Source organism: Phycodurus eques, chromosome 3 (genome assembly GCF_024500275.1).
Source record: "Phycodurus eques isolate BA_2022a chromosome 3, UOR_Pequ_1.1, whole genome shotgun sequence".
Classification (NCBI taxonomy): domain Eukaryota; kingdom Metazoa; phylum Chordata; class Actinopteri; order Syngnathiformes; family Syngnathidae; genus Phycodurus; species Phycodurus eques.
The window spans coordinates 30,028,813-30,056,490 of NC_084527.1; the positions used below are offsets into that span (position 1 = coordinate 30,028,813).

A 27,678-nucleotide genomic window follows, 5' to 3' on the forward strand; every position below is an offset into this window, starting at 1 on the left:
TTTGTTTCATTCCACATTCAATGTTTAAGCAAAATTTAAGTTTGTTGTCATACGATAAACTTGAACGCTGCATTTCTGGAGAGAAGGGAAACATGCACATCGCAGTGATTTTTCATTCAATATTGAGTTGGGCCCGCGACGTTGTCCCAATTTTTTTATTTTGAGTTTGACATCCCTGTTCAAAGCCAACAGAGAGGCTCCATAGCTGAAAATTAACAGCCCGAAGACGGAGAGGAAATCAGCAGCGTGACCTTCAAAATAAAGATGCATGTTACAACTCCCACTTCTCTTCATTTGAAATGTTTTTACGAATCTTTCCAAAATAATATTTCCTTGACCTCACTAGTACAAACTGGGGAATGCTTTTCCCCCCCGAATAGTCTAAATCAGTGGTTCTCAATTGTTGTCACCCTGCGAACCGCATACTCCTATTGTTGCAAAGTCGCGACCCACTTTCATAGACTCAGACCCCCCCACACCACCCCCCAAAAATATGTTTTCGTTTTAAAACTAGCCTCTAAAACATATTTAGAGTATATTATATTTTAAAGTGCTATTTCAAATGGGTATGCTGTACTGCCAAAGGCACATTGCTTGCCACGATGTCTGGCAGCTAAAAAGATTCACCTTCGCTTTTATTTGCAAACCGTAGACCGGACGTTGTCAGTGTTCCGTTTTGTCAATTGCCGCTTGGCCGCACATCAACTCATCAGAAAATTAAGGGGGAGGCTTGGTGTTGCACGGATTCCCGTTCTTGGACATTTTTTTCTTCCACTCGGAACAGTCCTAATAACTTTTCACAATCTGCCGGGGTGGCCTTTTTTTTTCCCACGCGAGGACATAATACGAACAACGTATGACTTGAGGAACTTTTATTTATTTATCCCCCCCCCCCCCCCACACACACACACACACACACATCTCTCCCGGAGGTGAGAGAACTGCGATTCATCGCGAGTGAAGACGTGACCAAGGGACGAGCGAACCATGAAAGTTAACCAACAGTGTTTGTGTTAGCAGAAAGAAAATCCCGACTGTACCCCGCGGAGGTTTTGTTCTGATTTGGCCTTGTTAGCTAAACTTCCACACTCGGAGCGCCTTCATTACGACTGGATCTAAACATACTCCTTTTTTGAGGGAAGTTTTTATTATTTATTTTATTTTATTTTTTATTTTTTTGTCTCCGGAGTGTTCTTATCAGAAACAACGCTGGCTGGCGGCCAGTGAGGTGAGCTTCTCCTTGTCTTATTTCACAAACGTTTTTTTTTTTTTTTTTTTTTCCTCTCCTTAAATTGTATGTTGACCTGCTGCGGGGCAAGCATTGTTTCCCGCTGCAATTTGAGATCCTACTGATAAGATTCACAAGGAATACACAAATGAATCAAGGCCTTACCCGTGGACACGTCTTTTTGCTCATTCAAGGGGAAAAAACAAATATATATATACTGTATACATGTAAAAAAAAAAAAAAAAAAAAAAAAACTCTCCTAACACAATTGTTTTTTAAACTTTTACTTTTTTTATTTTTATTTTTTTTAATAACTTTCCTGACACATCTTCGACTTCGTGTCATTGCAGACATTCCGTGCAAAAAAAAAAATGCTAGAAAGTGCATCTAACTTTTAAACAACACTGTGAATACGCGCTAAAATCTAATCTAAATGTTATATTTAAAAAAAAAAAAAAAAAAAAAAAGTTAAAAGCCTCTATCGTCATGGTATGGTGCAGATGCAATTAAATTGGGGTGCAACTCCTCCGAAATATACAAATAAATAATAAAAACGATCCTAAGACAATACTAAATTACGTGCAAATAAAAGTAAGGAACATTGTGATTAGGATATCTAAAGTATACTTTAGCCAAAATATTAGGAATTCAGTTGCTGCTATGTTGTTCCCCCCCCCCAACACACGTGTACATTGTATCATTTTAATGTTCTTCAGTTGTTTGTCCACCATGCCAATGGATTGCCGGACATAAGAAAAGCTCAGACATCATCCACACTGGCCACTCATTTAGGAATGCTGTGAAGTTATCCTTGTGGAATGCCCTTATGGTTTTAACTGTCATGAAATCTGTCAAAGGGCTGAGTTATGTGATGTGTAAACGTCTGCATCAGTGCAAAAATGGCAGTTTCGGAATACCTTTTTCACCTGGGAATATTTGGTCCTCATCATAAAGGAGTCATAAATACAGTTTATAATAATAATTTTACATTTTTAAATAATTTTGCTTTTTCCCCATATAGGTTTGTAACAAACTTTCTCATGTAATAATGCAGAGTCAGTTAATTTTTGTAAGGGTCAGACAGTTGCCATCATCAAACCTTTATTAAATCCATACATGTTTTCAGTGCAGTAAAAAATTATGTTGTTTATTGTTAAGCTTCTCTGGTCATTTTCAAGGTAGTCATTAGCCTTTGTGCTTTTGGCAGTATGTTATTTTCTTCATCATTTGTTTAGTAAAATGAAATGATGTTTAATTTATGTATTACTCGTGATACTGAGCAGCCAGATCCTTTCCTGTGTTGCTGTAAGGTCCACTGCTGGTTCTGTGGTTGCAACTGTGTTTTTCCTCCTCGCATCACAAGTACCTCTCTCTTGTGTCATTACAAAACCCCTCACAAAAAGCTGTAGAGAAAACAAAGCACCCTTGTGGGGTTAATTCTCCAGAAGCTCACGGAGCTGAAGTCTTACGGGATTTGGTGTCATGCATGATTGTGTTTTGACCGCCATGTTGTTTGACTTTTGAGACTTATTTTTTCGCATACAATTTTGCTTGAACTTCAAATTGTACCACCTTTGGATGTTATCTGGAATTCCCCCCTGAATAAACTACCTATCCATCTGCTATACCGCTTATCCTCACTAAAGTCACAGGTGAGGTGGATCTTATTTTAGCTAATTTCAGGTGAGAGGACCGGTCGGCAGCCAATCGCAGGGCACATACAGAATAGACAACCATTCACATTCACATTGGAATGTGTGAGGAAACTGGAGAGCCAGGAGAAAACTCACGCAAACGGGAGGAGAACATGCAAACTCCACACAAGAAGGCCACAGCCCAGATTTGAACCGCCATTCTCAGAACTGTGAGGCATATGTGCTAACCATAAGTCCACGATTCTGCCTACTATGTATTAATAAAGTATCTATGTCCACAACTTCCCGTTTGGAAATTTGCATTGGAGTCACCGTGAAAGTCACTTTGGATGTGTATGTGAACCAAATGGCAAGGTGTTAGGCAGCTTGACTCTGATTGTTTTTACATTTAAGCGTAATCTCATGGTATGCTGGTGTTGAACCATGTCTTGATTGTGAGTCTGTGAGAGAAAATGTCTTGTTTTTGTACAGACACAGTGGATACCTGAGCCTTGGTGGAATGGGCTGGTACTCTGTTGCTCCACTGAAAGAGTGGAGATAACTGAAGAGGTTACAGAATGAGGGAGCTGAGGAATTTTATGCATGGATGGCAGTGAACAGCAATAATAGTAAAGGCCATGTTATGGGTTAGGCCTGTAACGTTTATCTTTATAAAATGCAAAGAACAGTAATGTATAATCTCTCTAAAACTAAAACATGTAATTTGGATTGAATTTGGATTTTAAAAGAAAAACAATCCCAGCAGGCACGGTGGTCGACTGGTTAGTACATCGGCATCACAGTTTGAGGATGCGGGTTCAAATCCGGCATCGCCAAAGTGGAGTTTGCATGTTCTCCCCGTGCCTGCGTGGGTTTTCTCTGGGTACTCCGGTTTCCTCGCACATCCCAAAAACATGCATGGTAGGTTAATTGGAGACTCTAAATTGCCCGTTGGTGTGAATGTGAGTGCGAATGGTTGTTTGTTTATACGTGCCCCGCGATTGGCTGGCAACCAGTTCAGGATAAGCTGTACGGAAAATGGATGGATGGATGAGTCTCTTAGCAATATTATACTTGCATTGATGTTACTGAGGAGGTAGAAAAATCTGTATTGTTTTCCGGATACACTATATTGCCAAAAGTATTTGCTCACCTGCCTTAACTCAGATACTGTATGAATTAAAGTGACATCCCATTCTTAATCCATAGGGTTTAATATGATATCGGGCTACCTGCTTCAGTTATGACATGTTAAATTCTTCTGGGAAGGTTTTCCATAAGGTTTACGAGTGTGCTTATGTAGACTTATGACCATTTTTCCAGAAGCGCATTTGTGAGGTTACACGCTGGTGTTGGACGAGAAGGCCTCCCTCTCAGTTTCCGCTCTAATTCATCCAAAAGTGTTTTATAGGGTTGAGATAGGGATTGTTCAGGCCAGGCAAGTTCATCCACATCAAACTCGCTCATCCATGTCTTTATGAACCTTGATTTGCGCATTGATGCGGACACCTTGAATCCAATGCACAGTCATGTTGGAACAGGAAGGGGCCATCTCCAAACTGTGACCACAAAGTTGGAAATGTCCCAAATATTAGCCTGTTGAGCTCCAGTGAAAGAAACTCTGAATGCTTCAGCATCCCAAGAGATTTTGGAGCGTAAAACAGTTTGGGGATTACCCCTTCCTGTCCCAACATGTCTGTCCATAAAGACATGGATAAGAGAATTTTGTATGGATGAACTTGACTGGCCTGCACGGAATCCTACCCTCAACCTGATAGAAGACCTTTGGGTTGATTTCGAGTGGACAGTGAACCAGGCCTTCTTTTCCAACATCAGTGTGTGACCTCACAAATATGCTCCTGAAAGAATGGGCACACATTCTCCTAAACTCACTCCTAAACCTTGTTGAAAGCCTTATCACAAGAGTTAAAGCTGTTGTAGCTGCACAGGGTAGACCAACATCATATTAAACCATATAGATTTAGAATGGGATATCACTTAACATCATACATGTCAAGGCAGGTGAGTGAATACTTTTAGCAATATAGTGTATATTGTATGTACTGTACTGTACTATATTGAAGTGATGGCTTCGATTTAAGAGGGGTGTAATCATTCTAGACAATTGTTGTTTACAAATGCAAGTATAATGTCTTTGAATTTTACTGAGGTTCATCTATGATGAGCATGTATCAGGTACTGTTCAGCCCAAAATTATTTGGACAATGGCCACATGTTCTTGGGATTCTTGCAGTCTTTTCAAAAAAACTTTTGTGTCACTTCCAGCCAGATGATATACATTTAACAAATAGAGTATAAATCATTTTAGTAAATGATTAGTGTGACACTCAATTTAAGATGTTTATGGCCTGCAAAATCTGGGCTGATTTCTTCATAGTATTCAAATGTTTTATTGAAGGGTTTTATGAGCTGGAAGCCTAAATTATGTAAAAATAAACAAGTAAATACTTGAAATTGTTTAAATTCTGGGCCGTGAATCTATAATCTCTGAAAGTTTAACTGTTTGAATGGAATTATGTAAAAAAAACTTTTCCATGATATTAAAATTTGTTGGAAAGGGTCTAATATATATATCATATTTGTCCTTAATTGTTTGGATGTTAACAAATCAGAATGCATATTGACTATGAACTTTCATTAAGATCTGTGTTCAAGTCACAGTAAAAGCGTCAATATCTGAACCCAACAGATATTTATATGAAACGACTCAAACCGAATGTAGATTTCTTTGGCACGGATCTGCCCATTTTTGATATTTTTTTAATGGGTAAAAAGAAAAACGAATAGCATTTTATGATGTGATTTATGAAATAATGCTCCGGGTACAATTATTGAAAACTGATATCAATCAAGGGTCAATTGGTACAAATTGCGACCTTCTCATTACCACTATAATATACTGTACAACCTACCTAGTGAAATTGGTTAATAATTCAGGTCAGATCCAATTGGGTGTCGGGAAACCAAGTTGATGATCCTGTGCCGAGTGTGTGCATAGTAAAACACACTTTAGTTTGACTGCCGCTCACATGGGAGCTAAGGATGACAGAGCATTGTGTCATCGTGGGGACAAGCGACTTCCTCCTCCTTGCTGACTGGCTATCGTGGTTCCAAGGGAGCAGGGAACGTGCGGTCTTGCCGCAGAAGCACTTTCTTGGAGTCATCCCAAAGAGTGAGTCACTTCTTACGAAGCCGCGATGACCAAGCCTCTTTGTCACCCTTGGATCCCCCTGGCACAACTCAGCTGCTGGAATGGTGAAGTGTTCTCGGAAAGTGAAAATGAATTGGTTTAGGGGGAAACGGAGTGCCTTTATGGGAGATAAACGCTCATTGGTGATTAATTCTTGAAAGAAACCACATTTCCATCAGAACTTTGCTCTGGGTGATCCAATAAAACCAATTAGACCTTTGACTCACATGTGACTTTTTTTGTTATTTTACTACTGAATTACTCACAGCACAATTAATCACAAAGAACCTTGTTTCCAGCTTTCTGCTGTTGTTCGACAGCCTCACAAATTGTGTGAGTCCAAGCAGTGTTTTGGAGCAAATGGTTGTTGAGCCTCTTGGGCTTGGGCCAAAACCAAATGTTAGGTGATAGATCTCCAAGTGTGTAAATGATGTCTCTCTACAACGGTGTCACATAACACGCTGTAGTTTTTGGTTTTTAACGGATTCCTCAAGGGGGGTAGTTGCAAGTGTTCACCGAGGCCAGATGCTAGGGGGTGATGATGCAAGCAGATGTGCGTTTGTGTGGGTCACTCGCAGTGCTCGATTTGAAATAAATAAATAAACATAGAGACGCTGGAGAAAACACGATGACACCCTTCGTGAGTTCATATTCAACAGTTACACGAAGGTTTTGAAAACAAAACATCTCATTTTATCATGGTCTGCAATATGTTGCCTGTGCTAAGACTGTTGTCAGTGTCCATGATTAAAGGTCCCCTTCTACCAAAATCCAATTTTTCTTGTTTTATGCATAACATAGGTCTAAATGAGTCTGTGACATTTTTCTTTTTACATCCATGAGGTTTGCCAATTGAATACAAAAGACAATAAATGGCAAAAGGCTTGCAAAATGCCTGGATTTGAAATTGCTGTTGTGACACTGTTTCATCAATTAGTATTACAAGTGCATGGCCACTTCGTGGTTGGTACACACCCACTAAGCTCAGGAAAAATGGCTGAGAGACAACACGCTGCATTTTGTGAAAAGCTTTACATCACCTGGGAAACTCAGACTAGTGGAGGAGTCAATGGCTTAAATTTATTTTGGGAGAAATCCCTAAGCAACTCAGAACCAGAATTGTGTTGCGTTTGAGTCAATTTCATGAATGATGACTTTGTCAGCATAAGCTTTCACACACTGCTGGAAGTGCATTTCCGGGTTTTGAAAGAGTGACCAGTCAGGCGTCCGCCGCCAAGTCATACAAACCTTTGTGGGGCCGTGAGTTGCCACTCACGTTCCCTATTAGGAGAACAATCCAACACTTGGTGAATTCTGCATCACGATTAGGGTTGGGCATCATTTCAATTTGAGCGATTCCGGTCCCGATTCCGGTTCCAAACGATTCTCGATTCCGAATCTTTTAGGGGGCTGGGTCAAAAAAGTTTGCATGGTTTAAATAAAGGGTGTCCAAATTATGAACATCCATTTTCTTAGCAGCCCTGCAGCATAGAATAAAATGAACATTTGACTTGGGGTTCTTCATAACCAGTATCAATATCAAACCTATAAAAGGCAATCTCTGCGGAACTAACGCAATTGACTTAATATTGATTAATCGATGTTTCAGCTAAAAGTTTAATGCTAGCATTTTTTAAAGTAGTTATTTGTGACTGTTTTATCACGTCAAATGCTTTACCTGTGCAAGTTTTAACTTGACTTTTTGTTTTAAGCTTGTAGCCTTTTATTTTGAAGGGTATGCACCAGAACATAGCATTTTGGCACGAAAAGTAACTTCACACAACACCGGTGAGTTTTGAAAACGAACATAAACCTAAACAGCCAGAAAAAGAGTAATAAATGGAACCAAGTACTAGAAATTTTTTTATTCCTTTACCTACCCAACAATGAGGCACAAGGTTAGTGTTTGTGATACTATGAGACGTTTATGTGAATTTTGTCCCAATTCATTGTGATGTAAAGTTGCTAGTTTGACCTTTGAAGTTTTAGCTCAATGTTAAGCTTTTGTATCCTGTCATCGGCTCTTACGTTGGTTTGAAGAGTAAAATAAACGCTAAAAGCCATCAGTGCGAGAATGCAACCCACTGTTTAACTTGTTAGCTGCCTAAATGTTGGCATAGATTTTATTGTTTCACTCACCAAATTTGACTTGACTGAAGTTCTGGGCTGAGGCTCGGAGCGGGAGGGAGCACGTCAGACTTTTACACATCGTGAAAGCCTCCTTTGCACAATATCATCTTGCAAACCTGATAAAAGGACACTAGAGATTACAAAAAGTGAATTTGTGCTTCTATTTTCCACAGTTCAGCAAATGACCTGCTGCTGATGCCCCAAAGTTCTGAATGGAGTTCCAGTCGAAGAAAAGCCAACAATTGTAGCTCCCTCAACAGGATGCTGATGAGGTCAAGTGTACTTCTGTTTCTGGCTTTCTTTGCCCAGTTTTTAACGACACAGTGCCGCCCTGCCATTCCTGATGAAGGTAAGTTTGTGCGATAAACTTTTTAATTGTCCCCACTTTGGTTTTTGTATTTTCTCATTGAATTGAACTTTTAATCTGCATTATCGTAACTCCTGATAGTCCATAGATAAGCAAAGCGTTGTTGTTTGAACTGGAATCAATTCGACATACTGTCACATTCAGTCAAGTCTGCCCTTTGTTGCGAGAGTGTCCTTGATTTTAAGGGATTTTTACACAAGATTCTTTTTTATACTGAGAATGGATAAAATAGCTGTTTGGCCATTTCTTCCCATGACATGGCATTTTGTATGCTGAAACATGAGTCTCAAAAGTATCTTTCCATGTAAACATTGAAAACATTCATCTGTCGAAAGGAAAGACATATTTGTTTGTTTGCAGTGTTTTGAGTAGGCATGCACAAGTCCAGTCAAAGACTAGCGTGATCATAGTTCTAATGCTTCTCCAGGAAATTGTATATTTACTGCATACATCATTTACAAAGTAGTAACATAACACACATACAAAGACAAACAGTATTCAAAAGACGTTTTGTTGTACGGTGTGACAAGCAGTTAATGTGCATGCACTTCATGATAACAAAGCGTCAACTACTGGCCTGTCTTGCATATTACAGTCAGTTTATACAGTCTGAATGAGAATCAATCTCAGAACATTGTCAGGTGTAAGTGAAACTTTTAAAAAGATATTCGTATTATGTTATTGTTCCGTAAATGTACACTATTCAACAAGTTATTTTCTTTCTCAACTCGCTATACATTTAACCAAAGTAGTTTGCACCTATAACAGTTTCTGCTGTGGTTGTATGTACCAGCGTAACCCACAAACTGTTACACTGGTTTCAAGTGAATTTTGTGGGGTCATGTAGCATTGGCCAATGAAGAAATCCTTACATTTTGATGAGGATATGGTTTGCAGGTCCATTAATTATATTTAAATTTGTGATTGTGAAAACTCCTTTTCCTTTTCAAACTGCCAGACATGTCTTCTGGCAGTTTTTAACCACTTTTTAACTTGTACCACCGCCATCTACAGGATTGGACTACAAAATATGGGCTGCAGAAAACAACTCTAGGACTGTACCTTACTAAGTAGCTCCTTTATATACTTGTTCCAGAGATTTAGTTCTTAAACTGCAAAGTTTAATATTGGGACTTCTGCCTCAATTTATTCACTTCCATATAAAGAGTAAAGACGTGGTGAAACGGAAGTTCTATAAATGTTCCTTTTGACTAGGGGCCATGATTGCAATGGCTGCCTAAACCTGTGGGTAGGCTGTGGCTGTTGACAGACCAAAGTCGGAAGTGTGAAGCGGCAGAGGGATATAATCAGCTCGGTATTATAATCATAATAATGAAGCGGGGTGGGGGCTCTCTTGGGCCCTAAAATAAACTCGCAATGGTTGCTGTTGAACCAACAGTGGGACAGACTGAAGTAAATGAGTGCCATCTGTAACTCAAGTGCAGTCACCAAGGATTCCTACCCATCTTTTTCTTAGTCATTTTTCTTAGTTTTCGAGAAAAACTATGCATTAACGCTTTTCTTTCAAAGAAAGAACGATGCTGTGCTACTCTGGGCCATCGATTTATTTAAAAAAAAAAAAAAAAAACGTTTGTGGAGAATGATTGTCTTCAAGTTGAGCTATAAATGATTATTTGCACAGGGGAGTGGGCGACACTTCTCATGTCTTCTCCACCAAATGGCCAGGTATTATCTATGCGCCTCTATGCTTTTCCTCCTGCTCCCCCACTGACTTCAGCTTAGGAATGCTTCACTTTTCCCCACTTCCCTGCTGGGTGACGGATGGCTTCAGCTGTCGACAAACAATCACAGCAGCAGCATTGGGTTTCATTCCTTTTGTCTTGAGCAGGGAAACAAAATAGTTGTATGGAAATTATCTAGTACCTTATGAATGTTTCTATTGTCTTGAGGCTTCATGTTGTGTGTTACTCCCATAAGAAAAGACTTTTCCCTGAACAAATTAAATGCATTGATTTCCCCCCCCCCCCAGAGGCCACTTGTGCACGCATTCAATGATTACAGATCATAAGAAATGTACTTTGCTTGAACATTTTCAAAGGTTTTCACTTAACCCTTTTTTTGTTCTCTATGTATTTATGTATTTGTCCCTATTTCTATTGTTCTGTGCTATCAGGACTGCCACAAAAATGTTTTGTTACATTATGTTTTAACAGTTGGTTGGTCCCCTTCTCACCACTGTCATGAGGAAGAGCAAAGTCATGGCACGGTCAAAATAAGCTGCGTGTCATTTCTTTGTTTAAATAAAACATTTTTGAGCAGATGAATGACGAATGGGTGCAAACAATTTATTTGGCTTTCCTCATCTCCAGTTTCGTAGATATTATGCTGCATTAGTGTGTAGTGTGTGATATCAATAATGGCATAATCATTGTACAGTAATCGCGCTATATTGCAGATTTTTTTGTAGTCATTACAGTTGTTGTTTTTATACTGTTTTTACAATATTTTAGTGTTATCCATTTATTTTGTGCCCTATCAATATATTGTGTTTAAATGTTTGTAATATTTTAAGTATGTAAAGACCTGGGGGGAAAAAAATGGTAGTGTTGTGAATGCTATAAAAACATGCCTTGGGTTTATTTAGATAGGGGATTTCGATCACAAATTTAATTTATTGTGTGGGCGGGCTGGAATGTAACGCTCGCGATGGAGGGAGGATTACTGTATCAATGATATAATTTGTATCCACCCACCGCCTATCCTGTTCAAGGTCACAGGGAACTGGGACCTTTCCACGTTGCCTGCACCGAAGTCATGCAAATTTGCCGCCATGCCAATAGTGACTGATGAGTTTTGTCACGAGACAAAATGACAAAATGTGTTTTTTGTGATTGCCACCCCTGGTTTATTGTTTAAATGTGAACCAACATGTTGCTAGAAATGTGGCTACATAAAAACGAAAGAGGGGGAAAAATACCAGTAGTCATGCCATATTGATAATGCAATTATAATCAAACATTATATTGTTATTGAATATAAAATATGATTTATAAAGTACGCTGTGAGCAAATTTCCAAAGCCTTTTAAGATCACCACATAGACTAGAGGACTGTATTGAGACTTTCAGATCAGGATTCAACCCACCATGTCATGTTTGAACGAGAAACTCTTTAGCACAAACTGTTGAACAGTTCAATCAAAACTATTTTGAATACCTTGGTGACTGGTATTGAACTGTTGATGGCTTTGATTTCTTAATTGTAAGTGCAATCCTCATAGAATAGTAGTGTCATAGCAGTGTTAAAGGAGGTATTGGGGTCATCCATCCATCCATCCATTTTGTACACCGCTTATCCTCACTAGGGTCACGTTTTTGCTGGAGCCTATCCCAGCTAACTGCGGGCAGGAGATGGGGCACACCCTGAACTGGTTGCCAGCCAATCGCAGGGCACATATAAACAACCATTCACACTCACATTCATACCTACCATATTGGTGCCACACATCCTTGCAAGCCTCATGAACCCAAGCAATCATTTACCGTTGCTTTCCACTCTGACTTGAACACAAAAGCGATAGCACCCCAAAATTATGTTCAATCGCAAATTCAATATGCAGAAAAATCTGCAATTTATTAGGGTGTCATGGATTTAACAATGCTAAACATGGTGGCAGAATGGGGACAGTCTAAAATGCTTCACATAGGCATAAAAAAGCTTGACATGGCTTAATGTCCTAAAACTTTCACCAATCATCACCAAAATTTGTGGACATTTCTATTTATGGCAGCTTCAACCTCTGAAAATATTGTAATGATTGGCCCAATAATTAGCATTTTTCTGGACGTTAAGCGTTTTCCTCTTCATATGTGTTTTCTTTTCAAAAAAAGCTCAATGTAGCCGACTGGTTAGAACATCTCACAGTTCGGAGGACCCAGGTTAAAATCTGGCCTCGCCTCTGTGGAGTTTGCATGTTCTCCCCGTGACTGCGTGGGTTTTCTCCGGGTTCTCCGGTTTCCTCCCACATCCCAAAAACACGCACGGGAGTTTAATTGAAGACTCAAAATTGTCCATATGTGTGAATGTGAGTGCAAATGTTTTTTTGTTTATATCTGCCCTGCGATTGGCTGGCGACCAGTTCAGGGTGTAGCCCGCCTCTCGCCCAGAGTCAGCTGGGATAGGCTCCAGCACACGGGCAACACCAGTGAGGATAAGCGGTACAGAAGATAAATGAATATACAGCGGCTGAAAGACATATTTAACACGTCACAATTTTTCTCACTAAATATACTTCCAAAGGTGCAATTGACGCGAAAATTTCACCAGATGTTGGGAACAACCCAAGTAATCCATATGTTCAAAGAAAGTAGAACAAGCTCAGAAATTAAGTTGTGTGTAAACATGCGAAATGACACAGGGAAAAAGTATTGAACACATAAAGAAAGGGAGGTGCAAAAAGGCATGGAAAGCCGAGCCAACACCTAAAATATATCACTAATCAAATGGTAATCCAGCCTCTTGTCACTGCATATGAATATCAGCTGGATCAGTCCTATTTGATGGCCTACAAAAAGGTCTCATTGCCAAGGTGTGAGTCAAGACACATCTCATGATGGCTAAAGGCTTCTTTATACTCGCGCGGACTATCCTGCATGCAGTTTGCCTTGATACTCGAGCGCAACCCATGCGTGCTGTTTTGAAAGTGTGCTGCAGTTCTCCTCCAAGTCAGTGGTGTCGCTACGGCTGGTAATGGCTAGGACGCCACAGGGTGGAGTCTCCTCTGCGTTTTGTGGCCATTTCCGGTAGCCGTTTTTCCTTTCCTTTCTGTAACAAGGAACAAAGAAACAACAATGGCGACCATGGAACAGTGTCTGCTCGAACAAATGGAACTAGATGACCAGATGATATGTTTAATTATGCTGCAAAATCGATCGACAAGGCGACGGCGTAGGTGCTATGTGGAACCGGGAGGAACGCTGATTACATCATCACAGCATGTGACTAAAATGGACCAATCACGAGAGATGATGTCTGCGGCATGCTACGCGCAGCAACAATTGTTGCTGTGTGGGCCTCAAGCTACGCAGAGGGGCCGCGTGGGGCAATTCGTCGGTCACGTGGTGTTGTCATCTGGGCGAGCAGGGAGTATAAAGAGACCTTAAAGCAAAGAGCTGTTTCAAAAGACCATCGCACACTAAGTGTTGCAAAACATAACGATGGCATTGGTTACAGGCAATGGGTACGGAAAGTATTCAGACCCCCCTTAAATCTTACCCTCTTTGTTATATTGCAGCCATTTGCTAAAATCATTTAATTTATTATTTTACCTCATTAATATACACACAGCATTGACAGAAAAAAACAGAATTGTTGAAATTTTTGCAGATTTATTAAAAAAGAAAAAGTGAAATATCACACAGCCATAAGTATTCAGACCCTTTGCTCAGTATTTAGTAGATGCACCCTTTTGAGCTAATACAGTCGTAAGTCTTTGGGAATGATTCAACAGGGTTTTTACACCTGGATCTGGGGATCTTCTGCTTTTCCTTCTTGCAGACCCTCTCCAGTTCTGTCAGGTTGGATGGTGAATGTTGGTGCGCAGCCATTTTCAGGTTTCTCCAGTTATGCTCAATTGGGTTTAATTCAGGGCTCTGGCTGGGCCATTCAAGAACAGTCAGAGTTGTTCTGAAGCCAGTCTGTTATTTTAGCGGTGTTCTCAGGGTCATTGTCTTGTTGGAAGGTGAACCTTTGGCCCAGTCTGAGGTCCTGAGGACTCTGGAGAAGGTTTTGTCCAGGATATCCCTGTACTTGGCTGCGTTCATCTTTCCTTCGATTGCAGGGATTGTCCTGTCCCTGCAGCTGCAGGGGGGGGGGGGGGGGGGATCAATGTATTTAATCTTTTCTTATGGGAGTAACACACAACATGAAGCCTCAAGACACATTCATAAGGTACTAGATGATTTCCATACATGATGCTGTCACAACCATACATCACTGTTGGGACTGTATTGGACAGGTGATGAGCATGCCTGGTTTTCTCCACACATGCCACTTAGAATCAAGGCCAACAATTTCTATCTTGATCTCATCAGACCAGAGAATCTTATTTCCCACCATCTTTGAGTCCTTCACGGGTGTTTTTTTTTTTTTATTTTATTTTTTTAAGCAAACTCCATGTGGACTTTCATGTGTCTTGCACAGGAGGAGAGGCTTCCGTCAGGCCACTCTGCCATAAAGCCTCGACTGGTGGAGGGCTGCAGTGATGGTTGACTTTCTAGAACTTTCTCCCATCTCCCGACTGCATCTCTGGAGCTCAGCCACAGTGATCTTTGGGTTCTTCTTTACCTCTCTCACCAAGGCTCTTCTCCCCCGATTGCTCAGTTTGGCCGGACGGCCTCCTACAGGTTCTGGTCATCCCAAGCGTCTTCCATTTATGGATTATGGAGGCCACTGTGCTCTTAGGAACTTTAAGTGCAGCAAAAATCTTTTTGTAACCTTGGCGAGATCTGTGCCTTGCCAGAATTCTGTCTCTGAGCTCTTCAGGCAGTTCCTTTGACCTCATGACACATTTGCTCTGACATGCATTGTGAGCTGTAAGGTCTTATATAGACAGATGTGTGGCTTTCCTAATAAAGTCCATCACTATAATCAAACACAGCTGGACTCCAATGAAGGCGTAGAACCATATCAAGGATGACCAGAAGAAATGCAGCACCACAGTTAAGTATGAGTGTCACAGCAAAGGGTCTGAATACTTATGGCTTTGTGATATTTCAGTTTTTCGTTTTTAATAAATCTGCAAGAATTTCAACAATTCTGTTTTTTTTATCAATATGGGGTGGTGTGTGTACATTAATGAGGAAAAAATGAACTTAAATTATTTTAGCAAATGGCTGCAATATAACAAAGAGTGAAAATTTTAATACTTTCCTTCCCCACTGTATCTAAGCTTCTGAATGTCCCACTAAGCACGGTTGGGGCCATAATACGTAAGTGGAAAACCAATCATTCCACCATAAATTTGCCTCGATCAGGTGCTCCTCGCAAGGTTTCTGACAGAGGAGTGCAAAGAATAATCAGAAGAGTTGTCCAAGAGCCAAGGACCACCTGTGGAGAGCTTCAAAAAGACGTGAAATTAGCAGGTACTGTTGTCCCAAGGAAAACAGTCAGTAATGTACTCCGCCGCCATGGCCTGTACGCATGCTCAACACGCAGGGATGGTGGGGGAGGGGAACAAAAAAACATGTCAAAGCATGTTTAAAGTTTGCCAAACAACATTTGGACAAGCCAGTTAAATACTGGGAGCATATAGTCTGGTCGGATAAGAGCAAAATTTAACTTTTTGGATGTCGTAATGCCCAAAATGTTTGGAGGACAAATGGTACTGCACATCACCCTAAAAAACACCATACCAACAGTGAAGTTCGGAGGTGGGAACATGATGTTGCAGGGCTGCTTTTTAGAAAATGGTACTGGTAAACTCCACATTATTGAAGGAAGGATGAAAGGGCAAATATACCGAGAAATTCTTGACAAAAAAACGCTGCCATCTATGAGGATGATGAAAATGAAACGAGGGTGGACATTTCAGCAGGATAATGATCCAAAAGATACAGCCAAGGAAACTCAATTGGTTTCAAAGAAAAAAATAAAGCTGCTAGAATGGCCCAGGCAATCACCTTACTTGAATCCAATTTAAAATCTATGGAAAGAACTGAAACTCAAGGTCCATAAAAGAAGCCCACTGAACCTTCAAGATTTGAAGACTGCTTGTGTGGCGGAATGGGTCAAAATCACACCAGAGCAATGCATAGGACTAGTTTCTCCATGCAGGAGGTGTCTTGAAATTGTCATTGCAAACAAAGGCTTTAGTACAGTATTAAAGTATTAAATAAATACCAGTTGGTGTATTTTTCCCTGTGTCATTTCACATTATTACACACAACTTAATTTCTGAGCATATTTGTTCTACTTTCTTTGTATGTATGGATTACTTGGGTTGTTCCCAGCATCTGGTGAAATTTTCATGGCAATAGCACCTTTGGAAATATATTTAATGAGGAAAAATTATGACATGTCAAATACTTATTTCAGCCGCTCTGTGTGTATGTGTATAATATATACATTTAAAACATCTTAGAGGCATTTGTGATGCAATCAATACAACATTGCGCTGTTTATATATGTGGAAATTAATCATCATCTGTCATCTTTCAATAATAGATTTTCTTTAAAAAACGTATTAAAAATTACTACTGAGTCTATTTTGGAGGGAAGTGTTCCATATGTGATTTGTTGAAGTAGTCCTATTTTTCTTGAGATGCCCATTTAAAGTTGTGGTGTGAAGCTAAATGTTGCTCGGCTCATTCCAATGATACTGGAAGAGCTTGATGTTTAACTTTGCCCTACGCAGTCATCCTAGTTACTCACAACTGTTAATCCATGCCAATTGTCATCAGCTCGTTTAGCAGTGAAAAGGTCCTCCGCTGGAGTGCTTTCAAGAGAAACAGTTTGCTGGTGAATTTTTGGGGACTTGCTAATAGCCTTTGTGCTAATCTTGTGCTTCCTGCATGTCCTGCCTTTTGTCTCCAATCAATCCCTTCTACACATAGCCCACCTTTTCAAGATCTTGTGGTTGCTTAAACAGAGTACCACTACAGAACCTCAACCACCCATCAGATTTTGCTGCATTTAGCCATCACTTCAGTGGGAACAGGAAATCCCAGAAGTCATTCATGCAGCGTATTGCTTCCTATCGCGTAGCCAGAGTGTGTTCCAACGACTGGCGCCAACTCTTCCTTTCACACCAGTGAGCTTTTTTTGTACCCCTCATTGTAAAAATGTCGGCGTGCTTACCTCTTCACGTGGATTCCTTTAAAGATTTCTGTTGTTAGTTTGATTTTAAATTACGTCAATCATTGTCTCTCCAAATAGTTGGAGGAACAGTCCAGATGGGCGGCGAGTATCTTTACTCCAGTGTAATCCAATCATAGGGGCAGGAGGCGTCACAGAGATCAAACATCCTCATATTCAGGAAAAATGTTTAGACTTGGTTCATGATGAAGAGTTGAAAACAAATTGAGTGCTCATCATGAAATTCACACATTCATACACTGTAACAGTCTCCTCCAAGCACAAGTGTTGTGGACTGTGGTCTACAATAAAAAACAACAAGCAATTTGTTACAACTTTTCTGGGCGTTTTATGATGTCTGCCGCCAGATTAACAGATGGGATGTTGACACAGCTTTTATCAGTGGCATCTCCTTTTAGAGGGCAGGAACAGAAACGCACTGAACGGCCCTCACACGGAGCAAGAGGGTTTCCTTGTGCTTAGGATTGCATCCAGGTTGGATCACTATAAGTGTTTCTTCTGCTTTGGACCCTTAAATTGTGTTTCTGAGGAAAAAGTTGATCCTACCCCATGGCCCCTTTTCCTGCTGGGATTAAGGGCCTGTCAGACATATGCGATCCAGGAAATACCTTTACTAGGCCCAAGTGGGGTCACCATAGCAACTGATACTAGGACCTGCTGCTGGCCCTCACTTGTGCGCTCATGTGCACATGCTAACTCTGTCTGGCTTCTTGGCTGCTATTGTGAGGTGAGTTTTGTTGTGATTGTGGGGAGGGCTTATATTGATTTTATGTTACATAGGTGTTTGCTGTTGTGATGTGTATTTTCTGCAAATTAGTTGTTGAGATGGCTACTTTCTTTCATTCTTTTCAGACATGTTATAAAAACTACACAATTGGTAAGAGGTACAAAAACAATGCAACTAATTCTAAACATAACTCAAAAAAATGCACCCTCAGTGCTTGTTTTTTAGTAGTGGAAGTTGAGCAACAATATCAGAAAAGTTGGCCAGTGATGTTTTTCCTAGCTTTTGTAAGCACACAAACAACACCATTGTGACTGTGTGTCAACATAATTCGGTTACTCCCTCCCTCTTGGGCTCTGTAGTAATTTAGAACAGGGGGGCTCAGGTGTCCTGCTCTGTGATGTTTCCCCGGTCTTCATTCCTGTAATCAAATTTCACCTTCCTTTCCCAAGTGGCTCCTTGCCTATTTGTCGATTGGGCCCCATTTAGGATGCAATTTAATTTGGAGAAGAAGCACCGCGGGCACTGTGCCAAAAGGAAATCAAGGAAGATCTTTTCTAGTGTCTCTTGGTCATCGCTGTATGATTAGAGTACATTTTTCAAATGGACAGTCTCATTTTTGTGTGTCGTCTGACTGTTTTAGAAAGTCACCAGTAGTGTGATTTATGTTCACAATATGTGGATTTGGAGAAGATTCGTTTGCTGTTGGTGGTTATGTATTTCCTTTATTGTGTATGTTTGGAGATGACAATATTATCTGAACCTGTTAAATAAATAACCATTTCTCAATATTCCTTTTAGTCTCCGTGGAAACACAAGCAGAGCTTTTCACCCTCTATCTTGGGGATCGTCTGGACCTAAGTTGCTTCACCAAGGACCCCCTGCATGCTGTCAACTGGACCAAAGACCATGTGGTCGTAGTGGATGGAGAACACACACGAATACGCAATGGCCAGCTGGAGATTGAGACAGTTGAGCTGGCAGACTCTGGCCTGTACGCATGCATGACCTTTGGCAACCATAGTGTCTTTTTCAACGTCACAGGTATTTTAATGAAACAGAAACCAATAACGGTCATGAAATCATACCTAAGTCAATACAGTAAAATGTCTAAAAAAAACCCTCTACTTAAACAGTTGACACCCTGGCCTCGTCTGAAGACGATGATGAGGACGAAGAATCTTCTTCAGAGGAAGCAAAATTATTAGGCAGTCAAAAACTACTCCGTGAGTTGGCTGATCCCTTTTAACTGCTGTATTAGTCATGTTTGCGCATATAAAGTTATTAATTGTCTTGAGGGTTCAAGGAACAAAGATTGTGTGCATGTGCGTTTTGTGTGACAGCTTCTGAATCACTCCGACATGCTAACCTTTTTCTGAACTCAAATCTCTAGCTGTTCCTGAAAACTCAGCACATATTAAGAACACAATCCAAAAATCGAGTAAAAGTTACTTTCAGAAACTTTCAGACAATCAATGAGTATTGTGACCTTGTGTTTTATTACATTTCAAATGTTGATGAATTGTTTTTCTGTCTTTCTTTGTTGTAGCAATGGCTCCACAATGGGCTCATCCAGAAAAAATGGAGAAAAAGCTCCATGCTGTTCCTGCCAGCAAGACTGTCAAGTTCCGCTGTCAGGCCAGTGGCAACCCAACACCCACATTGAAATGGTACAAGAATGGAAAAGAGTTCAAAAGAGACCATCGAATTGGAGGTTTCAAGGTCAGGAATATTAGTCTTTTAGAGTCAGTTAATATTCTTCTAGTAGCTCCAACCATAACCTTCTTCAACATGTTGTTACTTGTTATGGAACAAATGCAAATGTATTCTCATCTTCTCAGGGCATCAGCAACTATGCCCCTGGACTAAGTTGTGCTTTTTGTAATATAGTGTAAAGTAGATGCGTATCACAGTGACACGGATCTTATACCACACAGTGCAAAGACAGAGCACGCCCTCTATCCAAGCAAGCTGAATGGGAGATCGCAACATTCAAGATAAGACAAATGTCTCCAGACACTGATTGAAACAAGGTGTTTCAGCAGAAGTCTGCCAGATATTTACTGGGTTTCTTTTGTCATCGCTGCTCCTGCACATACATTTTGATCACAAAGGATGAATTATATCTTGAACTGACTTCTCAGTGCCATCAGTCAATTTCTTTTCTGCTACATATAGCTATATATGCTACATATGTTTGACTTTTTTGTTGTCTCGTAATGACCTCCCACTTCTAAATTTGCGATCCAGTAGCACAGGTGTGTGGTGCATGTGTTTACACATTTTGAGAAAAAGAAAACAACCCTCTGCTCCTCCTCCTCCTTCTTAATTTCTGCTATTTCTATCAAGGTACAATAATGGCTAGTTCAGCCTGGTCTCAGTCGTCCCCAAGTCGTCTTCATTCCCAGCCGGGGCACATTTAGGAGTTTCCTCCCAGCTGCCTGTTCCCTCCCTCTGCCAGGCAGCACACTTTACCATCTGGCTGCTGTTTTTTTTTTTTTTTTTTTTTTTTTTTTTCTTTCACGGTGCAAAGGTCCGCATTGGCGGCTCAGGATGTCTCTCATCTCGCTCACGCTTGCTTTTATGGCCAGGCTTCTATTGTTCATATACTGTATCTCGTCTACTTAGAGACGTGCAGGAAGAAGGGAATAATGTAGACCACATGTATGAAGTCGAGCACAACACATCTGGCAGCAGGCAGTTGGAGTCCCCCTTGTGTTGGCTAAATGAGGGAAAACATATTGCTCAGTCTCTGTACATGCATGTTTGATGTTGCCATTGCCTTAAAGGTCTGTTGGCTAATCACACAGTCCTGGTCTTGGCAAATTTACGGAAGAAAAATTATAACATGTAACGTGAAACGAACCAGTCATCTGTTGGCGCTAATAAGACAGGCTGGTGCCGGTATATGAAACACGTACCCAATTTTCCTGTGGGTCGAACAAAGATCTGTTGCTTGAAAGACATGTTGCCAACAGGAAGTTAGAATAGTGCTGGACCTTGTTACCATCACATTCCACTTCATTTACCACAATATTAGTGACCTGTTCATTACCAAAAAGCAGATGCAAAAAAAAAGTACTTGTTTTGTTTTAATTGGTTAACCACAGGCAAAATGTCTAATATGGGCACTTAAAGTTTTCACTGTCTGGACAGTGAGGCTCAAAACAATTCCTGTAATCTTATACAGGTATATAATTTTTTTTACAGAAATCTGAAGCCAGGGTACTCAGTTGGAAAAGGGTGGCATGATCTCTGCAGGTCAGGGATAAGATCCTACTCTTAGCGTCTTGGGGTCTTATTCACAAGTGAGGGAAGACCGGAACAGGAGATCGACAGGCGGATCGGTGCAGCGCCTGCAGTGATGCAGACTCTGCATCGTTCCGTGGTGGTGAAGAAGGAGCTGAGCCGAAAGGGGCTCTATTTACCAGTGGATCTATGTTCCGACCCTCACCTATAGTTACAGGCTGTGGGTCGTGACTGAAAAAAAAGATGGAGTTTCCTCCGCAGGGTGTCCGGGCTCTCCCTTAGAGAGAGGGTGAGAAGCTTGGTCCTCTGGGAGGTGCTCAGAGTCAAACTGCTGCTCCTCCGCATTGAGAGGAGCCAAATGAGGTGGCTCGGACATCTGGTTAGGATGCCTCCTCGACGCCTCCCTGGTGAGGTTTTCCAGGCACGTCCCTGGGAGGAGACCCCATGGATGACCCAAAACATCCTGGAGAGACTATGTATCCCGGCTAGCCTGGAAACGCCATAGGGTCCCCCTCAGAAGAGCTGGACAAAGTGGCTGGGGAGAGGGAAGTCTGGGCTTCCATGCTTAAGCTGCTGTGCCTGCAACCTGACCTTGGATCAGCAGAAGACACTGGATGGATGGATGGATGGATGGATGGATGGATGGATGGATGGATCCATTTTTACAAATCTTCAAACTAGTTTTTACAAATCTTCAAAATAGATTAGTGTGTGCTGGCAGTCTTGTAAAATCTGTATTATTTAGAATTTCCTCATTAAAAGAATAGTAAAGAATCCACAAATATTTTCACTCTTCTCCTGACGAACTTACCCAGCATGTTTTGTGGATTTTTGATAGAATTGGGAAACTCTAAAAGATGTTGATTAAGTTGGTTATGGATAGAATGTTGTATACTGGCCAGTGAAAGCTTTTTCTCCAATGCTTAGGTTCGCGACCATGTTTGGACCATCATCATGGAGTCTGTAGTGCCCTCTGACAAGGGAAACTATACATGTGTGGTGGAAAACCAGTATGGGAGCATCAATCACACCTACCAGCTGGATGTTGTCGGTAGGTGACGACTCTGAAAAATGATTTACAGCAGCACTCCAACTGCATGTTTCTCAACATAAAGATTTTTTCAAATGCAACACTTTATAATGAATTAAAATTGAACTGTCAATTATCTATCAGATTATTTGTAGTTCATGCCCTCAATTTTCTACCATTTGTCTCAACATTTCTGCTATATAGTTGACAATTATCCCTAAGTAGGTACTGTTTATAAGATTGAGTTGTGACTTACGATAACGTGATACATTAAAAATGCGTCGGAATGTAAAATGGCTGGCTAATATTTATATTTAATACTTTTTATCAGTTACCCTTGTTCACAGCACACAAGGTAACATACTAAATGTGCCCAGCAAGACTTCAACAGGGCCCATAACACTGACAAGAAGTCTGTGCTTCAGGGAGAGAAATACTGTCATACTCCATAAAATTAATTGCAACCTTTAATCTGTGGAGTGTGTGCCCTGTGATTGGCTGGCGAGCAGTTCGGGGTGTACCCCGCCTCTCGCCCGGAGATAGCTGGGATAGCCTCCAGTACGCCCGCGACCCTAGTGAGGATAAGCGAAACGGAAGATGAATGAATGAATCTGTGGAGTTACGCTTTCATACAACATTCAACAGTTAATTTTGTCTGTCCAGTTTGGGATTTTATCTCAAATGTCTCTGTGTGTGAGTAATGTGTTTAATTCTGCGCTTAATTTTGACCATTCAACGAAGTCGCAAACAAACACGTACAGTATATGTACATGTATGTTGTTGTTGTGTTGCAGAGCGCTCTCCTCACAGGCCCATCCTGCAGGCTGGCCTGCCTGCTAATCGCACTGCAGTGGTGGGCAGTGATGTGGAGTTTGAGTGCAAAGTCTTTAGCGACCCACAGCCTCACATCCAGTGGTTAAAGCACATTGAGGTCAACGGCAGTCGCGTCGGTGCAGATGGCTTACCGTATGTCCGTATCCTCAAGGTAGGAACTCACTCTGTTTTATCTACCCCTACAATCATCCCCACTGCTGTTAGAATGTTGCTATCAAAAAGTGATTTTGATTAGATTTCTCCAAGACATGCAACTTCTATGTTTGAGCTGCACATGACATTCTTTTATTTCCAGCATTCTGGGGTCAATAGTTCGGACGCTCAGTTGTTGACCCTCTACAATGTGACTGAGGAGGACAATGGAGAATATATTTGTAAAGTGTCCAATTATATAGGGGAGGCCAATCAGTCGGCTTGGCTGACTGTCACCAGATTTGAGCCCACAGGTAAACGTCACGCAGCTGCACAGGACTACACAGTGGAAACACTCCCAAGACCACCTGGAAAAACTAGGACCGTATAACAGAAGACAACCTCAGCTGTTTCTCTCCTCCCACCCTCCCTCCATTTTCTCCCTCCCTCTCTCCTGCCTCAGTGCTCCTGAGTGTAAATGACGCTATGGAAAATTCCCAGCAGAACAGTTGAAAGTGTTTAGTCTCAGGTTTACATTGGTCCCGTTCTCAATACTTGCTCTTTCCTCTGCCCTGTCATTCTCCCTTTAGTCTATCTGTCATCTTCTTTCATTAAATTTGCTCCCTCGCCCTTTGACATGCTCACACTTTGTTTACACTCTGTGTCTGGACTCCCTTTCCCCCCCCTGATATAACCTCATCTCTCACAGACGTCTCCTGCTCACTGTCCACAGACAGGAATGTGAGGTGTGCCCCACTGTGAGTGTCCTCTGTTCTGCTGTGGAGTTTTCCATGTTGTCCATCTCGTGCATGTGGAGATGAGACTCAGGTATTCAACATGGTGATGGGATGTCCACTGTTGGGTTTAGTCAGCCCGATACAACCTAACTAGCTATTCCACTAACAGATTCTTGTGGCAGGGGCTCTCCTTGACAGGTCCTCGGCTGTGGCTCGTATCTTTTTGGGCAAATGGTGTTTGATGTAGGAGGAGGAAAACTCTCCTGTGTCACTTTTCTCTATCAGAATTCTTTACTCATGGTTTCCTTCTTTCTATTGGGCCTCTTGTTGGGTCTGCTTCCTTTATTTTCTAGACCGCTGGCCTTAACACCACGGACAAGGAAATGGAAGTCCTGCAACTGAGAAATGTGTCTTTTGATGACGCTGGGGAGTATACCTGCTTGGCGGGCAATTCTATCGGGTTCTCTCATCACTCTGCATGGTTGACCGTTTTTGAAGGTATCAGTGGTTGTCTTTCTCCCGCTCTTAATTCTTGTCATGGTTCTTAAAACAGTCTGTCTATCTGTCTTTAAATTTGTCAGAATTTGAAACAAATTAAATTCTGTCAGTATGTGAAAAGGCAAGCCGTGGCACTTAATTTCTTTTCTCTCAGCATGGCTCCTTCCTCTTTGTGGGCCTTGCTATGCTTATTTGAAGTCTAGGAATGCCAAACAAGTCACAAGCTGCCTTAAAGCTAATCTGAAAAAAAAACATGCAGAGTAAATGAAGAAACAAAAACTAATAACAGGCATTTCAAAAAAAAAAAAAAAAAAAAAAAAGGCAGGAAAAAACATTTCTTTTAAAATGGGTCGTTTGGCATCTCTGTTCAGATTTCACTTTGAACTGTTCAAACTTTTCTGCTCTTTAATTTATGTTTGCATTTAATTTGCTGTTAATCTGATATTCTTTGACAAGTGCTTTAAATGACATGTATTCCTCATGTCATTCCCTGCTGTGAGCCAGCCGGCCGGCTCTGATAATTGGCTGTTTGTCCTTTTGTTTCTCATTCCTCTGGGTTTGAATGGGCATTCGTCCAATTATCAAGCTGCTTGTCAGTCAGCCTCTTAACACAAGTGCAGCTCACTTGTACACTGCTGGTGTTGGTGATGGGTGGAGCAGCACACTTGGTTTGGGATGGAAGGACCCATTATGTAGCGCTATGTTAGACAGAATCCTAATCTTTATTACACATACACACGCACAGAAATTGCCAAAAGTATTCGTTTACCTTTCTTGACTCACATATGAACTGGTGACATCCTCTTCTTAATCAATAGGGTTTAAAATGACACCGGTCCACTTTTTACAGCTATAACAGCTTTAACTCTTCTGAAAAGGCTTTCCACAAGGTTCAGGAATGTGTGTAGGGAAGTTTTGACAATTCTTCCAGAAGCACATTTTTGAGGTTACACGCTGATGTTGGATGAGAAGGCCTGGCTTTCAATGTGCCTTCTAATTCATCCCAAATGTGTTGGTGTGCAGGCCAGTCAAGTTCATCCACACCAAACTCTCTCTTGCATGTCTTGGTGGACCTTGCTTTGTTCGTTGAGGCATAGTCATGCTGGAACATGAATGGGCCATCTCCAAATTGTTCCCACAAAGTTGGGAGTAATGAATTGTCCCAAAGCTCTTGGTATGCTGAATCCTTCCTTTCACTGGAACTAAGGAACCAATATTTTTTGAACAATTCAATACTCACATCTTTGTGGGAAGAGTTCTTCCATTTCTTAACATGGCTGTGCATCAGTGCACTAAACAAGATCCATAAAGACATGGATGACCAAGCTTGGTGTGGATAAACCTGACTGGCCTGCACAGAGTCCTGACCTCAACCCGATAGTGCCTCTTCGGGATGAATTAGAGCGAAGACTGAGAGCCAGGCCTTCTCGTTCAACATCAGTATGTGACCTCACAAAAACGCTTCTGGGAGAATGGTCAAAATTTCCCATAAACACACTCCTAGACCTAGTGGACAGCTTTCCCAGAAGAGTTGAAACTGTTATAGGTGCAAAGGGTGGACCGACATCTTATTGAACCCGATCGATTAGGAATTCATATGCGAGTCAAAAGTATTTGAGTGAATACTTTTTGCAATATAGTGTGTGTGGGTGTCTATATACTCTGTGTGTGTGTGTGTGTACATGTATGTATGTGTACACACATATATATATATACACATATATATATACACACATATATATATATACACATATATATATATATATATATACATATTCACTGTATGTGTATGTATGTATGTATGTATGTATATATATATATATATATATATATATATATATATATATATATATATATATACATACATACATGTATGTATATATATATATATATATATACATACATGTATGTATATATATATATATATATATATATATATACATACATACATACACATACAGTGTATATGTGTGTAATATATATATTATGATAGATATATCACATGGGTTGAAAACACAATTTGATTTAAATGGTGATGACCTCAAAATACAACCCCAATTCCAATGAAGTTGGGTGGTTGTGTTAAACATAAATAAAAACAGAATACAATGATTTGCAAATCGTGTTCCACCTATATTTAATTGAATACACTACAAAAACAAGATATTTAATATTCAAACTGATAAACTTGATTGTTTTAGCCAATAATCATTAACTTAGAATTTTATGGCTACAACACGTTCCAAAAAAGCTGGGCTGGGGTTGACCACTGTGTTACATCACCTTTTCTTTTAACAACATTCAATAAACGTTTGGGAACTGAGGAAACTAATTGTTGAAGCTTTGTACCGTATTTTCCGGACTATAAGTCGATCCGGAGTATAAGTCGCACCAGCCAACAAATGCATAACAAAGAAGGAAAAAACATAGAAAAGTCGCACTGGAGTATAAGTCGCATTATTTAGGGGGAAATTTATTTAATAAAATTCAACACCAAGAACAGACATTTCATCTTAAAAGGCAATTTAAAATAAAAATAGAATAGAGAACAACAGGCTGAATAAGTGTACGGTATCCTAACACATTCAGCGAACGTTACATGACGAATAAACAACGAACTGAGAACGTGCCTGGTATGTTAACATAACATATTAACAGTTATTCAGATAACTATAGCATAAAGAACATGCTAACAAGTTTACCAAACCATTTTTGTTCAGTCCTTCTAAGTTGTTTTTATAAGTTACCACTAATGTTGAAATTATACATTTTCAGAGGTACAGATACACAGACCGAGAGCGCTCTCTTGCGGTTGTCAGTGTGAAAATAATGTGAAATTATATAATAATGTGTTAATAATTTCACATGTAAGTCGCTCCGGAGTATAAATCGCACCACCGGCCAAACTATGATTAAAAATTGCGACTTCTAGTCCGATAAATACGGTAGGTGGAATTCTTTCCCATTCTTGCTTGATGTACAGCTTTAGCTGTTCAACAGTCCGGGGTCTCTGTTGTCATATTTTACGCTTCATAATGTGCCAAACATTTTCAATGGGAGACAGGTCTGG

General features: G+C 40.6%; 1 protein-coding gene across 4 annotated transcripts in view; it reads left to right on the forward strand.

The window, feature by feature from the left end:
- The first annotated feature begins 713 nt into the window (after window positions 1-713).
- Window positions 714-27,678, forward strand: part of fgfr1a (fibroblast growth factor receptor 1a) — a 44,995-nt gene continuing 18,030 nt past the window's right edge. For 2 of the 4 annotated variants that reach the window (XM_061673063.1, XM_061673064.1), the window contains exons 1-8: window positions 714-1,228; window positions 8,377-8,552; window positions 18,930-19,172; window positions 19,265-19,354; window positions 19,678-19,850; window positions 22,305-22,428; window positions 23,202-23,392; window positions 23,537-23,687. In XM_061673063.1, coding sequence (XP_061529047.1) covers window positions 8,399-8,552; window positions 18,930-19,172; window positions 19,265-19,354; window positions 19,678-19,850; window positions 22,305-22,428; window positions 23,202-23,392; window positions 23,537-23,687 — 1,126 coding nt within the window. In that variant the 5' untranslated portion in view covers window positions 714-1,228; window positions 8,377-8,398. Of the gene's footprint in view, window positions 1,229-8,376; window positions 8,553-18,929; window positions 19,173-19,264; window positions 19,355-19,677; window positions 19,851-22,304; window positions 22,429-23,201; window positions 23,393-23,536; window positions 23,688-24,463; window positions 24,609-27,678 lie in introns of all 4 variants that reach the window. The other 2 variants (XM_061673065.1, XM_061673067.1) reach the window with 1 other exon arrangement.